General features: G+C 56.2%; 4 protein-coding genes across 4 annotated transcripts; 2 read left to right on the forward strand and 2 right to left on the reverse strand.

Moving 5' to 3' along the window:
* Positions 1–299: 299 nt before the first annotated feature.
* GNI_184040 (RAVE 1 carboxy-terminal protein) lies at positions 300–9,661 on the forward strand (the record flags this gene model as incomplete). Its single annotated transcript, XM_011135265.1, has 1 exon — positions 300–9,661. A coding segment is annotated over one exon (9,362 nt), but the record flags the coding sequence as incomplete, so codon positions are not given.
* Positions 9,662–10,181: 520 nt separating this feature from the next.
* GNI_184050 (hypothetical protein) lies at positions 10,182–12,416 on the reverse strand (the record flags this gene model as incomplete). Its single annotated transcript, XM_011135266.1, has 2 exons — positions 10,182–10,436; positions 10,533–12,416. The coding sequence occupies 2 exons, from the start codon at positions 12,414–12,416 to the stop codon at positions 10,182–10,184; spliced, it is 2,139 nt and encodes a 712-aa protein (XP_011133568.1).
* Positions 12,417–12,617: 201 nt separating this feature from the next.
* On the reverse strand, positions 12,618–13,253 carry GNI_184060 (hypothetical protein; the record flags this gene model as incomplete). Its single annotated transcript, XM_011135267.1, has 1 exon — positions 12,618–13,253. One exon carries the CDS (start codon positions 13,251–13,253, stop codon positions 12,618–12,620), a length of 636 nt encoding a protein of 211 aa, XP_011133569.1.
* A 211-nt stretch (positions 13,254–13,464) lies between these two features.
* On the forward strand, positions 13,465–16,452 carry GNI_184070 (phosphofructokinase; the record flags this gene model as incomplete). Its single annotated transcript, XM_011135268.1, has 1 exon — positions 13,465–16,452. One exon carries the CDS (start codon positions 13,465–13,467, stop codon positions 16,450–16,452), a length of 2,988 nt encoding a protein of 995 aa, XP_011133570.1.
* Between the last annotated feature and the right edge of the window lie 1,353 nt (positions 16,453–17,805).

Raw genomic sequence — 17,805 nt, forward strand, 5'->3', positions numbered from 1 at the left:
CAACTCAGCTTCGTAGCCTCCGACGCCACCGGACGGTCCAGCCATGTAACCGCCCCTCTCTCCCGTCTACCCTCGTGTAACTCCACTGTGTAACTCCACTGTGTAACTCCACCGTGTAACTCCACCGTGTAAATGTCTGTATTCCAGAGAGAACGTCGCACGGTTGGTGTGAGGTATTTGATGGAACTGGAATCAGAGTCTTGTAAGCTTGTGCGATCGTGTGTCCGTAGCGTCGCCACTCGTGTCATCACACTGTCATCACACACCCACACAGTCGTTGCTCAAAATGTGTTGTTTAGACCTGCCGGTGAACGGTGTGGGCATCTTACCATTCAACGCGACGGAGGGGCTGGCCAGTGGACTGCCCGAGTCCTCGCAGCGCGTGCACCCGTCTAGGTTGCAGTGTCGTGCGTCTTTGGGCCTGTCGGCATCGGCGACGCGTTTATTGGGGGTTGAGGACATCGACCCGCACGGCTTTTACTCGATGGGCAGTAGCCAGGCATTGGGGAGTTCGATGGTCCTGGGTTCGAATGGTGCGCATACGGCGGCGGGCACCAACCCAATGGGCTCTAATCCAGCAGTGTTGAGTGGCAACGTATCGGGGAGCGCTTCGGGCAACGTTTCGGGGGGTGCTCATCCCCTCGTCGGGGGATCGCACCCGATATTAAGTGCGTGGAGCCAGAGTCATCGCGAGAGTTGCGTGGACGTGTCGAGCACGCGAACGGCCTTGGTTGCGGGCAGTCTGACGCGCAAAGGAGACCCACGGCGGCCATTGTCTTCGGAACAGATTACGGTCAAGTCGAACACGAACGACTTCCACTGGCTCTTGGCGGCGGTGGACCCAAACCTGGGTCTGCCATCGTTCGTCCGTGAGTCTCTGGCGAATGTGCAGAACCCCCAAAGTGTGTGTCTGCGCGCCAAGTGGAACTTTCTACAGGCGATGGCGCCGCTGCGCGTACAAGGTACATTTTCGTCATCGGGCGCGGCGCCTTTGCAATCAAGCATCCAGCGACGCATGAAGGTTTTGGATCCGCGAGAGTCCTGGCAGAAACTGACGCCTTATGTGGACGCAGTATGTCTGGACACACTTGGCTCGGCCGTGGTTAAGTACAAGGCATCCGCGTGTGAGGCGATTGGACTACCGCCTGAGTCGGTTGTGGATCTGTCTTCGTTGACTGAAGACGGTTTGCATATCCCCCTCCAGTACCTCGTCGAGGTCCCGCTGGACGGCAATGACGCTCCCTACCAGCTCTTCCTCGCCGTCACCGCTGGCGATCGGAAACTGATCGCCTTCACGCTGGCCATGGACATCCGCTGTCGTGTTGTCGTGAATGCCGCACTCCTTCTCGGTCGCAATGTAATCCAGTCATTACTCTCTTGCGTATCTACAACCTTCCACCCCTCCACAATCCATAAGGATCGCGCGTGCGAAGTGAACAGCAATATCCTTTCCATGCACGTGAGCAAAACCCACCACAGAAAGGACACCTCCGTGCGCCTCGTGCTCCATCTCGGCGTATCCGTCGACAACACCGAAGAAGAACAAGTCCTGATCACCTCCTTCGCTGTCTCCTCGCCTACCGAACCAGATCTTCATGGTCAATACCCTTGCACGCTAGTGTTCGATAAATCCAGCCTCGACATCTACCTTGATTACTGCCGGCCCTATCTTTTGGGCATACCCAGCAAGAACCTCTTTGACGGACAAGGCACGCTCGAAGCCGGACTTCCGGGCAACATACGAGACGACACCAACGGCCAAACGGATACGCTGCCCATGTGCATTCTCGACCTCCCGACCATGGAAGAGTGTCCGAATCATAATCACGACGTTAAGAACGACGAACATGAACTGAATGCCAGCTTAATCAACTCCTGTGTCCGGTACTTCTCGGACTCCGCCTGGAACAGTTTTGACCTCCTAGCCAGCTTCCCTGTTCTCGAAGAACCCGGAGTAAACCAACCTGATCCGGTTCCTCGACAAAGCACCTTGCTGCACTACATCGTAGAAGACGAACCACGACGAGACCCAGAGGACACGGCGGACCAAGGCAAATATGCCGGATCCTTTTTGCCATTCAAGGTACCCCTGCCGATGGACACTCCATCCTTGGTAGCCGGTGTGTACGCTTTAAGCTTCAGTCCACGGACACATGAGCCGGTACTGGTGCCGTACTTTCTAGCACGTATTCCGATCTGGAAACGTGACGCGATTAACAAGGCTTCAAACGAGGTGGAGGAAGGTGGCAAAACGCCGGTTAGTGTACGTTCGATGAGCAGTATTCCTTTTGTGATGGACATGGAATTGTCCAGTCGCACATTGGCCATTTTGTGTTCCAATGCGGCTTTATATATTTTCGAGTATCGTTCGTCCTTCGCTTGTCGCGACCAGCACGATTTGCTGAGTAACGAGTTGGGTCGTTTGGCCGCAGGCCGTGGGCCAGCGGGTAATGGCTACATTCAGCCTCACTTGGCGGTGCAGGTTATCCATCTGGACGACTACATAACCAAGACGTGCCGTAGTGTGGCCGAGCACGTTCAGCTCAAGGCGGCGCGGTATCTGGCGACGCTCGCTCTTGGAGCCGCCAAGACGGAGGATCGAGTCGCGGAGGCGGACAAAAAGCGTGTGGTGACTCCCTGGCAGAAGGTGGCCAACTCTCTGCGCTTCGGCTCTCGCCACGGCTCCCGCACGGGTCCCGCTACGAGTGGCAGTTTGCGCGGTACGAGCGGGAGTGTGCGTGGGACCAGCGGGAGTGTGCGTGGGACCAAGTCGAACGCGTCGTTCGGTTCGAAAACTCTCTCTTCTACATCGCTGTCGCTGCCCGCGGGTCCGCAGCCGGGTAACCATGTGTTGGTCCGGGTCACGGGGGCAGACCTGAGTCGCTGGATGTGTGTGGACACGTACTGTTCGCCGAGGCAGCTGTTATCTTTCTACTCGCCGTGTCACTTTAGTATGAGTCGGTCGCCCGAGATTCTGCTGCTCAACTGGCCGGAGGTGCATGTCCTGCCAGCACCGCCGCTGCTGCACCGTTACCAGTCCCTGATCACGCCGGCGCGACCCAGTCTCAAGAACCCGACCACTGTTACCTGGTTGCCCGTACCATCCATGCGCCCCTTCGTGGTCACCTCTATGCCTGTGGCCGACGGCCTGCGTCCCGAGCAGGCTGCCAAGTGCAAGTCCGTACCCAACGTTGGCATGGACGGTTTCCGTCAGGGCACCGAATGCAGTGGTTTAATTTGGAAGGCAATTCCCTTACACACACTAGTCCATCATGCAGACATCTCCGACCACGCACTTCCGGAACGCCAACAATCCGGCCTACCGCCGCTGCTGCCCGCCCGCGGCCCTCCAGCTGCCGGCGGACCCAGATTTAGTGGTCTTGGTCTGAATGCACCTGAAAAGGAGACCGGTACTTCAGACAGATCTTTCGCACACATCTCGGCCCAGTCGCACTTCCACTGCGTCCAATGGGCAGGCGACAGTCCTCTCATTCCCAGCGGGGAACAGATCCGACTACCCGTGCTAGTCAGCTACTCAACTGGCGGCATATTGAACGAACAACTCGTACGCAAAGTCTACGTTGACGTACCCAGCGCTACATCCAAAGTCATCACACTTGAACACCGCAATGGGCCAGGACCGAAGCAAATACACCACCCGGATGTGCTCTGGATGTGGCTTCGTACCGGTCATGTGGCTCTCGTCCTTTGGGTCCTTCGCGGTCTTTATGAAATCTCCTGCTACCACTTCCAGTCGGAGACCGAAGATATGAGCACCTCTCTCCACCGCTACGGCACCCCTCAGGACGCCCAACTCATCAGCAAACTTCTAAGACTTCCCACCATGGAGGTCTTGATGGCCCGTAAAAAAGTCGCAGCTGACTTCAAACCCGCTGCGGCTGGCGGCGGTGGCGGTCGTGCCGCTGAACTATTTGAAAACGCCGCCTCGCTTTCCGATGACGATATCTTCGGCCATGACGACGACGAAAGCGACGATGATGCCGGTCACCTCCTGCTCGACGATCTCCTGCACGGCGCCGAGTACCCCCGCTCCGACTCCGGCGAAGTCGGAGCCGGGAATCGAACCGGCGACCTAGGGGGCCACCCGTCTACTTCCACCGGGCCCACCCGAGGAGGCCTCCCGGACAGCGGACTGGCGGGCTTGTCACCCGAGCTTACTGGCGAGTCTTCGATGATCGCGGACATGGTTGCAGAGGGAGGACGACCCTCGCCGCAACCGAGCGAGTCGGGTGCAGCCGAGGGCAGTCCGAAGACCCCGGGAGCGGCGAAGAGCAAGAGTCAGAAGGAGTTTATTTCGACGGCGGAGTTGGAAGAGCTACGTTATCGACTGAAGCACCTGCTGCGGCGCGCCCAACATCTGGATCAGGGCGGGGACCTGAAGGGCTGGCGGCTAATTTTAGACATCAGCGGCGTGGAGATGATCCGGCTGCTAGGATTGATCGACTTTGTGCTGGCGCGGAAGCTAGCCGAAAACGCGACTCTGTGCGGCCTCACCCCCGAGGCCTTTTCCACAGGGGCGGATACCGGATTCTACCCCGGGACTCGAGACGACGGATCAGACACCGGATTCGAGTCGGAGGCGGGGCTTATGGAGTTGGCCGAGCGTTCGTGGTTAGCGTTGCACGCGTCGGTGACAGGGCAAGAGATGGAGGCGGTATGCACGATGGACTTGTTAGCGTCAACATTGTTCCTGGTGGCGGTGAGTCGGTCAAGTTTCTCGATAGGAGATTGGGGCGAGGGCGAGGACCGGCAGAAGTTGACTGAGGACCTGAAGTTGCAGTTGGAGCCTCAGCGGTCGATGTCTACAGACGAGTTGTGTTTAGGTTTAATCGTACAGGATCAGCGTTTATTATTGCGAGAGGCGATAGTAATGCGGAACCGTGGGCGAGCATTAGATCCCGGACGACCGATGACTTGGGAAGATATGGCGTCGGTAGGGGCTGGTTACTGGCTGGCATCACCGGAGATTTTGCGAGAGGTATTGGACGCGCTGCCACGATCGCAATATTTGCACGAAATGAGTTTGGACCACGAGAGTGAGCGAGATCAGAGGGTGTTGGAGAAAGTGGCAGTGCTCTACTGTCTGGCTGGTAAGCATCTCACACTCGCTGGATTGTACCAAAAGGCCAAAAACCAGACCGTCAGTGAATTTTTACGGAATGATTTCGCTGAAGAGCGTTGGATGATCAGCGCACGGAAGAATGCTTGGCAATTAATCCTTAAAAAACGTTACGTGCTCGCCCTCGCCTTCTTCGTGCTAGGTCGTAGCGGCCAGGACGTTGTGGACATCTGTGTGCGTTATCTGCACGACTGTCAGCTTGCCAGCTTTCTCGCTCGATGCTACGATCTAAATATTCTACAAGATGCCAGTTACCCTACCGTCAACTATATGGTCAGGCAGAAACTGTTGCCGGCTGCAGATGAAAATCAGGATCTATCTCTGACCATGTTCTGCCGTTCTCTGCTCGAGTCGCCCTCTTCGCCCCAGCGTCTCCTTAGGAGTGGCGACGCGCGTATTATCGATCCCGAATCGGCCTTTGAGAATAAAGCAGCCACGGTAGCTCAACTCGTTCCCTCACAGCAACAACCCAGCTGGCATGGCTACGTCCTGGGCTCCGAGGTCTGTCTGCGACGGTTCAGCTCTTTCTCGGCCTGCCCAAATGTTCTTTCGTGTTTGCTCGCCTCGTTACCCAGTTATCCGCTCCGGGATATTCCGCTCCTACAAAGCACGCTGCGCTCTATCACTGAGGCACTCTCCCGACGCCACTTCATCTTCTCCGTCTTCCTCCTTGCGTTCTTGAACCGGAATTATGAGAAGTACATGAACCGCGTCCCCGACTACGTTCTGCAGGCGATGATCAGCCAGTGGTACGCCCTGCAGTGCAGCGAGGTCATCGGGCAGTACCGCTCCGAGAACCTCAGAGACATCTTAGGCAAGTGGCTCGACCTGCACCAGGTCCAAGACGCCGCTGCCGGTGACCGCAATCCATGGTTCAGCGAACCGCTGTTTTCACCCAAGCTGCTGCAGATGTTCCAGCTGCTGAAGGAAGAGGGTGTGCCCCTCACTCAAACCTACCCACTGGTCGGCTCCACGTGGAGTAAAATGTTCGGCTCCGCCCAGGAGTATTCCAAATTGCTGCTTTTGATCGAGACACTGCCCAAGGCCGTGGTCTTGACGATCTTGAAGCAATCAAGTCGGCGAACGAACGTCAAGGACACCTTGTCGCTCTCATCAATCGACAGTCCGCTATTACGTCGTCTCTTCCCACTGGCCGGAGACCCTCGGTCAGTTAACTACGCGGAGTTCCGCGAACACTACCACACCACTAACGTTTTGGGTTGTTCAGTGGATTCAATGTTGCAGATGCACGACGCGGAGAGTATCATTATTGGTACTGTAAATGTTTTATGTACGATTCTGTATGCGGTGCTGGACGACTTTACGCACGTCCGACAGTCGCAGCTAAGAGTGTTAGCTAGTGTCACGTTACAGTTGACGTTACTACACCTGATGCAGACCAAGTACTTGCACGAAGACGTGTTTCTCAACCCGACGAACGGCCAGGCGCTCTGGACCCTGGCCTATTGCATCATGCTCACGGTCTTGGGCGCCTCAATTGCCGCGTTCGAAACTCTGTTCGGCGTCCTGAACGGCTACTGTGTTACCGATGCCAGTGCCACCATAGAGGCCTGTGAAGACGGGTGGTTACTGCTCGGCGATGAGGCAAGCCAGCTCAAGGTATGTCGCGGCATCTCGCGTCTGCACACGCTCGCCGCTACCATCAAAGGGCGCGGCATCACACCAACTACAGCACGCGCGTGTGTCAGTGCCATGCTCCTTACCATTACCCAAGACATTTATTTCTGCACTCTCGACGATGACAGCCAGACGGGCGGCGTTGTGCACGAGGAAAGTGCCGAGTTCCGTAACAATATCCTCAAACAACTGCGCCATGTCGTGCTCCAATACGTGTGCTTGGGTAGCTGCGAGACGATACTTGAACACCTCCGTACCCTGAACACCTGGTCTTCCGAACTGCATCCCGAGCCCTTCGACCCCCTCATTCCACAGTACAACTCCATCAAGGGCGTGCTGGCGAAGTTCTGTGCTGGGACTTACCAAAAAGCTGTCCGCCGAAATCTCGAGTATATCCTCATCCAGCTCACTGCCGGCGAATTCAGGGCCCTGTCCCGAAGACTCTCGGGCTCCCCCGGCACCGCCTGGGTCGGTATCATCCTACGGTCGGACGTCCTCAAACTCTGCCAGCTCTGCGATCCGAGTCCAAAAATGAAGGAAGTCATTCGCAAAATCGAACTTACTTCCGAACTCGTTAATACCAATCTGAGCGCGTACGTCGTCACCTCACTCACACGTGAACAGAGCAGCACCGGCCACACCGAAGCCTCCTCCAATCAAGCCTCCGCCCTCACCACAGCCGGTGACCGCGCAGCCGACCGCACAGCCGACCGCACAGGCCCCTTCGGCACAAACGAGCGAACAGGAGAACTTTCGCAAGGCGGAAGCGAGAGTCTGACAATCACTACATTTGGCACGGGCGCCAAGGGTCACAACAACTTGTATGCGGTGAATATGTGTGCGATTCAATACCAGATTCCGTTGACGCGGAATTCAAATTCGCAGGTGCTGTGGCCGTACCTCGGAACGCCCGGGGCTCTCACATTACCGTTCCAGACGCGATCGTTCCTGCCCTTTATCGCAGTAGCGACAAATCGGGGGCTGCAAGTATTGAACTTGACGGGCATCGACTTCATGGACCCACTAGATCTACTGGCGTACAACGCGGACCTGCTGTCGCCGATGCTGGGAGTTATCGCACGCAGCAGTCTGAATGGCATGCACTCGGCCTGGTGGAGGACATACATACTTAACGCCTCAGAGCGGCAGCGCATGAAAATCATAAGTCGGGTTCAGGATACGCTGCCGGCGTCGCATGGCGGCGGCACCGTACCCGAGTTTGCGAATCCGGCTCTGGCGCAGATTACGGGTATTACGCCGCACCCCTGCGTGTCTGTGCTGGCAGGAATCATTGCCAAACCAGAGACAATCGAGGGCGGCGAGATGCACGCTGTCGTCAGCCTCTTTGGCGTCGCACCGTCGCGTAAGACAGGCGACTGCAGCTACCTGGGCTGTCTTTGTCTGCCCAGCGAAGACAACGTCTCCACCGTTCTCACCAATCGCCATACTCTCGACCGCTCCGAGCGTTCTCTCGCCGTAGAACGCTCCAACGGCACCACCAACAGCGAACGCATCTCGCCCAAGAGCTCGGGTGGCACCACAGCCGTCCCTGACCAGAAAGCCTCGGACCGGGGGCCTTCTGACCAGAAACCGTTGGACCGGGGGCCCATGGAATCGAACCCGCGGGTGTCGGATCCCCGTGTGTCGGATCCCCGAGTATCGGACCGGCGCGTGTCGGAGGGGAAGCATGTGGGCATGAAGCTGCCTGCACGGAGCAGTTTGAAGAACCCGAGTGCCCAGGCCGGTGCGGCCGCGAGCCTGGGCGCCGGGCCTCGCGCCTCGGGAGGGCTGATGTCCAGTGCAGGCCTCGGGTCGGCTTCGGGCACTGCTGGGGTTCGAACCGAGGGCTTGATGTTGCCAACAGCGTCCCGGCGGACGAGTGCGACGGCGTCTCAGTTCGTAACGCACCACGCGTCAGCGACGGTAAGCGCGGGAACGGCCGGTGACTTGTTGGCGCTGCGTTGGTCGCGCGAGGACCTGTGGGCGGCGAGCGAGAAGGGCTACGTGTTTGCGTGGAAGTTGTTCCACGACGCGGCGAACACGGTCCAGATTCGGAGCGGCGAGACGTTGGTGGTGGGTCGTGCATTGCCACTGTTGACACTACACGCACACACGAGTGCGCGTTTTGTGGAGCCGATCCCGGTGGAGCACGGCCGGTTATTGTTCGTGACGGGAGGCAAGGGTGTGGGTTCAGTGCAGCGCATCTACGCCCATCTGGCACGTGAGGAGGATTCCGCCATATCTTCGGTGACAGGTGCTGTACCGGCGGCGGCCAATCAGTTGCAGGTGGTGGGTAACAAGGTCCAGGCTCTGTCTGAGCACCAGGCTTCATCGCTGCCGGAGTTCGCGGCGGCGATGCGAGAGGCTGCAGGTGCGTTGCTGGTTTGGACTAATTTCATGTCCATCCCGGGCAGTGCCGTGCCCATGCTGCGACCTTCTGTGCTACTGGCGGACTTGGCATACTGCGCTAATGACCATCCTACTGGCGTCGTCTGGTGGCCGGCCGAACGTGCTGTGATCTATGGCACCGTCTCCGGCTGTCTACGCCTACTCAACTTCGACCGCCGTACTGTCACCTGCCTCAAAGGACGCGATACTCGCTGGCCTTGCCACCTATTCATTTGCCCACTCACCAACCGACTCATCGTCGTCTGGTGCGACTGCTCCATCACCGTCTACGACCTCACCCGTAAAAGACCTAACGACGCACTACTACTACTCCTAGAGAAAGAAGGCTGCAGTCCACCCGCTCCTCAAAGACACCACTGGCTACAACCGGCACACACCAAACTACAAGCCACACTCTCCAACGCAATTTATATTCCCCCCAACGCCGTACTCCTACTCAACACCGCCGGACAACTACTCCGCACCCGAATCTAAGGCAAGTGAAATCTGGTCACTGAATTTAATGAATTCAAAATCTAAAAAAAAACCTTCTTGACAAGGCGACATGACCGAACACTACCACGGAGTCGCCTGCGAGCACCAGGTAACGCAAATGCATCACCATTTTCATTCACCGTTGTAGGCAGACCTAACCGTGCTCTGGAGAATCGCCGGCAGCCTCTGCTGGTACAGCTTCGTCGTCACCGCCGTACTCATCGCAGCAGAGTCAGTTCGACGCCTCAGGCGCTCGACAACCCATGTTGCAAACCGTTGATGCCTGAAACGGTTGGTGTCTCAGCCTCAACACTCCTGGTTGGTGTCTCAGCCTCAACACTCCTCGATGGTCAGCAAAGTACTTGGTTGAGATGGTCGCCCAAAATCTTTACCACTCCCCGACCGGAACCTCCCTTGTTCCGAGCTTATCGCCGGTTTATCCCTGATCGAGTTTTCGCCGGTTTATCCCTGATCGACTTGCAACCACGCAGGGACAAACTGGAAACATCCAGCGACAGCTCTATTCAACGCCATCCACGAAAGGTAAAAATCTGTACGGGACGAGGTTTTGCAGTTCCAGGTCCGACGGATGGTATTGCAACTTGTCCAGGGTCGTCGGGCAATTCAGCTTCGAGGCAACGGAATAAAGTTGCTTGTACATCCGGAGTGTCTCCTCCTTGGACTCCTCGAAATCATCGATCAACAAAGAATCAACCAAAGACAATATAGCGTAAATGCCGTCATGTACAGTGGCATGGTCCGCATCCTCCGGTAACTGCGGAAATTGCCATAGTGTGGACCCCCGTGCACCCCCGTGAAGCTGTAAGTGGAGCTGCGTCTGGGGGTAAGGTATATATGTGTGCAATAGTACTTTTCGTATGAAGTTATCGTAAGATGTGAGAAGATCGAGAAGAATGTAGAGTAGAATGGTTTTCTCTACATATGCTTCTTCGGATGCATCTTCAAACAGCAGTCTGAACATATCCATAGTGAAACTTGCAGCTTGTTCTGCGGGGGTCGGACCCTTGTTCTTATCCTGGCCAGGAAATAACCGTAGTATATCAACATATTCGCAGCGTACAGAGTTCCGGCATACACTTTCCGCCAATTTAACTATTGCCGTCAAATTTGGTATCACCTGTGCTAATATGTCCATCTCATTCGGCTCTTGGAAACTGGTTAGAGCTTGTGCTATACCCGGAAGGATTTCGTGTTCTATGTGGTATAGCATTCTCAGGAATTCAAGACCCCCAACAAAGTCGTCCTGAAAAGTTGTGTTCCATGTATGAAAGACATTCTTCTCTATATCTGATATCATTTTATTAAGAATATCTTCGAGACCCGGCCGTAGTTCGTCGAAATCTAGTGTGGCGGCAAGATCGCCCAAATTGGATATGCTGTTAACCACATTGGGTAATTCTTTAGTGAAGAGGTTGCTCAAGTACTTCACTGAATTTGCCCCACCATTGTTCATATTCCTACCATATATTGTACCTGGTGATTGACTGGTACCCAGTGAAGACTTTGGCGCATTGGCGCCAGACTTGTGCGCATTCTGAATGGCGTGCAAAGTGGCGGTAATCGTCAGAGGAAATTGTTGCAGACTAGCCTCGAAGTTCCGCAAGAATAAACGTTGATTGAAGGCCACTGTCAGTCGAATCCAATCCTGACCACCCTTTGTATTCAGATCCGCATTTGTCTCTGGCGCGCCAGTCTCGCCTCCCGTCTTCGACTCGCCCTTCATACGGAGCGCATGTTGGGTCCGCAGACTCTTCCAGTCCACTATGATACAATCATCTTCATATGCTTTGGTTTCCTCTGTATCGCTCTCACTGGCGTCACAACCCGGGTCCATCAACGAATCATGTTTTTGGATAGTCACCATTGCTGCGATCAACGTGGATTGTATTAGAGAAATATCTTGTGCGCAATTACGTACCACAACATGCGACAGAAGCTTGGTAATAAGACTCTGGATCAATTCCCGGCGCAATGGAAGGTTCAAAATATCCTCCAACGTATTTCGGACACCTTCTGCGACAAACGGATTGTGTGTGCACACACTAATAAAATGACCTAATAAAGTCTCCAATAGCAATTGATCGAATCTACCGCCTATAGAAGGACATTCGGGCAGCGCTTGTAAGAGCTTTTTAATCGGACCGCAGTCGCGTTCAATCATTAGCACCAAATTGTCTCGAATTAACCCTTCGATTGTAGTCTTGAGCTCTTCCTCGGCTCGATGCACCTTGGGAAACCGCCAGAGTCCCAGAGTGGCGACGGCTCCCTTGTCGGTGTAGCAGTGGTGCCACCAGTTCAGCAAAGGAATTCCTTGAACGAATAAAGTGATAGCCGCTGTCGCCTCCCCCGCTGCGCATGTTTCCTTCACCCTATCGCGCATTTGTTCCAGAGCGTGGACATTCTTATCGAAGTCTTTCGCCGTTTGCAACAATTTCTCCGCTCTCTGCAACACAACCAAGGAATTCTCCAGCGAATTCAGTTTTGTTTTCAGCGAGTGGGCGCCACAGACGTCGTCGGATAGCTCGATTATTTGGCCTAAGGATGAGTCAATATCCTTGAGGACGGTCAAAGTCCTTGGGAATTTGGACAAGGCGAAATCCCTGCCCGCGATAAGTTCCTGTAGCTCATCAATGTGCACGTTAGCTATCCGCTGGATCTCCGAGCCGGTTTCTTCTAGCAAGACACCGACATCTTTGTTGCTTCCCAGGCGCTCATTTAAATGCTCGCACGACATAATTTAGTCCCCACGCCGGGTGGCAGCCCCCTGATGCGTGTTCCGTTTCTTTGCTCCCCCTCTGCTTTCCGCCCAGTCCCAGGTCTCTATCCCACCCCGAGCCCCGTGGCGTCGAGTCCTTCAACCCCTTGTCCCGCAAGAAAAGATGGGTGCAGAGATGGATGGAGACAATAGAGGTTTCGGGGGTAAAGAGGGTGGTGGTTAAGAAGTGGAGGCGAAAGTGGGCCAGGTATATTCTGAAGCATTCCAAGGTTCGACCACGTTCCATATATCTCGGCACTTCAGAACGCGGAATTCGTTGTTGGCTACAGACTGGCCGAGGACAAAGACCTTTTTCTCTTTCTTGGTTCTGGTCTTCTTTTCCTTGACTTCGAGTACAGGCGCTATTTTCTCCTTAGCGGCGGCGTCTTCGAGAGAGAGCCAGTCGTCGTCGTTAAGGACGTAGTTGTTTCTGTTCTTCTTGGCCAGAGGAAAGACTCGGGAGCTGGCCTGCTTCTGTGCCTCTGCCGCGGCCTCGGCTTGCTTCCGCTTCTCCGCTAACTTGCGCTCTTCTTCTTCCGACCGTTTCCACTCGAAGTTGCCGCGCACCATTGAGGAGGGCAAGTCGATCTCCTCGTCCTCGAAGTCCGAACCGTTCTCCTGCTTGGCCACCGACACAGGCACAATCTCCACGTCCACCACGTCGTCTTCCCACGCCTCCTTCTTAGCCGACACAGCAGGTGCCGCAGCGTCGCTGGCCGGCGCGGCCACCACCGCCACGGCTGCCGTCTCCTCTACCTCCGGCTTCTTAGCGCCTGTCTTCTTCTTATTCTTCAGAAACGCCGCCAGCTTAGACATAAAGCTTTTATCTCGCCAAAAATACCCCCCGTCCGAACTAACTCCATCCGGACCCAAATCACCTTCTCTCGGGCCGATATCTTCCCAGTTACCAAACCCGCCTGGCTGTCGTTAACTGGGTGTTTGCGTCTGGCTACCCAGCCGGTTCAGCGCACACAGGCCGCCCTGGAGGACAAGTTTATTTTGAAGTCGTGGTGTTTTTTTTAGTGTGATGATTGCCGAGCCCGCGACTTGTTCTCCTATGCAGGCCATGCGTCGTGCCTGGAAGCCGGTATTGCCTGAAGCCCTAAGGGCACCGGTGGTGGCGGAGACGGACGAGTCGGTGAGTCCAGTGGTGAAGGACGCTGCAGTCTTAGCCGAGAAGTTCCCGAATACGTGGGGCCAGAAGTTTGTCAAGTTGGTGAATGCACCGAACAAAAAGACGTTTGCGGGCCACGAGCCGCTTCGTGTTGGCGTCGTGTTGTCTGGTGGCCAGGCTGCTGGCGGTCATAATGTGATAGCGGGCATTTTTGACTACGTGAAGCAATGCCATGCGGGTTCGAAGTTAATTGGGTTCAAGAACGGGCCGCACGGTATCTTCACACACAACTACGTGGAGATCACGCCAGAGTACATGGATCAGTACAGAAACATGGGGGGTTTCGACATGATTTGCTCGGGCCGCCACAAGATCGAGACGGAGGAACAGAAGAAAGCGTCGATGGAAATCTGCGTCAACCTCGACCTCCACGGGATTGTCATAATCGGAGGTGACGACTCCAACACGAACGGAGCAATCCTGGCCGAGTATTTCAAGGCCAATGGCTGCAAGACACTCGTGGCTGGAGCGCCAAAGACGATCGACGGCGACTTAAAGAATGAGTACATCGAGATTTCCTTCGGCTTTGACACGGCGGTGAAAGTGTACAGCGAGTTGGTGGGCAACCTCTGTAAGGATGCGGCGACTAACAAGGACCGCTACCACTTCGTGCGGCTGATGGGGCGGTCGGCCACGAACATTGGCCTGGAGGTGGCGATCCAGACGCGTGCTAACTTGCTATTTGTGGGCGAGGAGGTCCAGGCGGAGAAACGCTCCCTGATGTCCATTTGCGCGGAGGTCGCGGACATGGTGGAGGCACGGCACAAGCTGGGCAAGGACTACGGTGTGGTGCTATTGCCGGAGGGCCTGATTGAGTTCATTCCAGAAGTGGGAGCCCTCATTTCAGAAATCAACGATATTTTGGGCGACGGCTCTTCGGTCTTCGACAAGACCAAGCTATGTCCCCATTCCCTCGCGGTTTTCGAGGAACTGCCTGAGGCCATCCGCGGTGAGTTGCTTCTCGAGCGCGACTCCCACGGTAACGTACAAGTCGCCAAAATCGCCACCGAGCGACTCCTCATCCTCATGACCACAGCCGAACTCAAGCGCCGCGGCTTCCCCGAGCAGTGCTTCTTCCCCCACGATCACTACTTCGGCTATGAAGGTCGGTGCGCCATGCCTTCCAACTTCGACAGCAACTACTGCTACGCCCTCGGCCACACGGCCGGCGCCCTCATCGACAACGGAGTAACCGGCTACATGGCCGTTGTCCGAGGCCTTCACAAGCCCTGCAGCGAGTGGGTGCCTGCCGGTTGTCCCGTAACCATCATGATGAACGTCGAACGCCGCAAGGGCTACGACGTACCCGTCATCAGGAAATACCTCGTCGAACTTGACTCACCCTTCTACCAAGCCTACAAACTGGCCCGGGACGCCTGGAAGACACAGGATTGCTACAACTATCCCCGCGCCATCCAGTTCGAAGGACCACTCGCAGACGTAACCAACTTCATGATTGAGGTGCCCGCCGCGGACTACCTCGCCGGAAGGACTGGCCTCCGCGGCGCCGACGAAGTTCACGTCGACACCGACTTCGTTATGAAGGCCCTCGGGCAGCCTGAAGCACACCTGGGTGCAAGCGGTGACGGGTTCGCCGTTACCGGAGGCGCAGCCGCCGACGAGGCTGCGAAGGTGGGTGTGGTTTTGGTGGGTTCCCCAGCGCCAGGTGTGGCGGACGTTTTGTGTGGCGTGACGGCGCGGTTGGGCGACTGCGTGGTGTTCGAGGGGCTGGAGGAGTTGTTGCAGGGCCAAGGTAAGACGGTGGATGCGGTGGCGGCGCAGAAGCACGCCCACGAGGGCGGTTTCGCGGTGGCTGGTACGAGTCGGCGGACGCAGCTTCCGGGGAACGAGAAGGCGGTGGCGGAGGTGGTGAAGAAAATGGGATTGTCGGCGTTGGTGGTGTTGGGTGACTCGACGGTGGGTCAGGCGGTGGGGGCGTTGTGCGCTGTGGTGTCGAACGTTGTGTTCGTGCCGGTTTCTGGCGCGGGTAACGTGGCAGGTGTGCGAGGGCCGGTGGGGTTCGATACGACGGCGAAGACGTACGCGTCGTTGGTGGGTAACTTGTTGACGGACGCAGCTTCGGCTTCCAAGTACTGGTACTTCGTGAAGGTGAGGGGTGGTTCGCGTTTGGCTTTGGAGGTGGCGGCGCAGACGAACGTAAATGGAGTGTTATGCGCGGAGAAGCACACGAGTTTGTCGAGTGCGGTAAAGTACCTGGCGGACCTGGTAGAGAGGCGTGCAGAGGGCGGGAAGAACTTCGGTTGCGTGTTGCTGCCAGAATCGTGTCTCTGCCGAATTCCGGAACTAGCGGAAATGAAGAAGACAAAGATTGTTCCGGCGGAACTTGCTCCCGCAGCCGTTGTGGAGAGCTTCCGTGCCGCCCTTAACAAGACCACTCCCTCGGGTGCCGTGGACAACAGCGAACTGCCGCTGGACCAGCTGCTGGCCGCTTTGGTCGCGCAGGAACTCAAGGGCCGCGCCTTCAAGGGGAAATACGCACCTGTCTGCTACTACATGGGCCTCCAGGCGCGCGCTGCTTGGCCTAGCCCCACGGACTGCAGCCTCGGCCTCGCACACGGCTGCCTCGCCGCCATGGCTGCACAGTCCAAGGTCTATGGCGTCATGACTACCGTCGCCACCGCCGCCAGTTCTGAAAACTGGAAGTTCGGCGCACGGAAAATTGGCTCACAACTCGAAGCCTGCGCTACCACCGACTTTGATGAGTACGAAACCTACCTCGCTCACCAACAGACACTCGCCAAAAACGACTTCTACTGCAATCCCGGCCCTGTGCAGTTCTCAGGCGAATTCAGCAGACTCAGCCTCCCTGGCACCCAGTAGACCTGACAACCAGTTTTTTCACATGCGTAGTCTCAACAGGTAGCTCAAACCTTTACTTTCAGCCCACAGGGAAGCGGCCCGGCGCGGCTGCGGCGAGACCGTCAGAAGCTGCACCATTTGGGAGTTCAATCAGCTGTTTAAGTGCGTTGGGTAGTTGAGCGATTAATTGCTTGAAGAGGAGAATGTTGTGCGCGCGAAGGACACCTGAGTGAGCTATGGTTGGTAGCCGGACTAGCAGGGAACGTGTGACTTGACCACGGTTATGATGAGTTCGAGATTACGGCACGCCGCTGGTTTGGGGTTGGTTGAAGTACTAAGAGACGGCACAAGCGAGGCCCACGGTTGTCACGGGTACGTCGGAATGGTGTGCGGTTACATGGCCCGAGTGGAACGGCTTGATAGCTGTGGCAAGTTTCGTATGACGTCGTTGGAAGTGTCGGTGGACGTATGCAAGAGGTACCCACTAGCAGACGAGAGACCGTACTGTAGTGAGTGCTGAATGTGTTTAGGCGCGTTGGGTAGTTGACCGATCACCGTTGGTTGAGGCCCGGAGGCGAAGGTCTACAATTGCCAGGAGTTAGTGACCGGGGGCGGCAGTGCGCTCGGGCGACGTGGCCGTTGGGTGTGATACTGTGACCGGGGGTAGAACACATTTCCCGCCGAGGAAGAGAATCACTGTGCTGGAGTGGAGTGCGGACCCAGGTTGTGCGGGTCCTGAGGGAGAGCGGCACGGGTGAAGAGGAGCCGATAGGCAAAAGGACAGAAGCGAAAGGACCGATGGCCTCAAGTCATCGCTGTGTAGAGACCCAAGAGGATGACAGCTGTTGGATATCCGCTGTGCAGAGACGAGGATGACAGCTGTTGGATATCCGCTGTGCAGAGACGCGAATGGAAGAGAAACCGTGGCGGACGGTGTCGCGAGGAGTGGCAGGATGGAGCCCCTCGTAGTTGATGCTGTTGGCTGTCCGACCGGATGTGTGGAGATGGTGTGCGGTGGATATCCGCTGTGCAGAGACGTGAATGGAAGAGAAACCGTGGCGGACGGTGTCGCGAGGAGTGGCAGGATGGAGCCCCTCGTAGTTGATGCTGTTGGCTGTCCGACCGGATGTGTGGAGATGGTGTGCGGTGGATAAGGAATGTGTGCATGCCAGTAGTTTGTGCGAGAGCAGTGCGCATCCTGAACTGGTGCGTGAGGAAGACAGCAGAGTAGGGGACGTGCACGGGCAGTGAGGCAGTTGGAAGAACGCGTATTTTTGTTATCCCATTGTATTGTGTACTGTTACTGCCAAAAAGAGTGATTTATCTGTTTATCCCCCTAAAAATTCTGTCCTCCTATCTTCTGAATAAAGTTGT

Source organism: Gregarina niphandrodes (assembly GCF_000223845.1).
Source record: "Gregarina niphandrodes unplaced genomic scaffold scaffold00073, whole genome shotgun sequence".
NCBI classification, from domain to species: Eukaryota; Apicomplexa; class Conoidasida; order Eugregarinorida; family Gregarinidae; genus Gregarina; species Gregarina niphandrodes.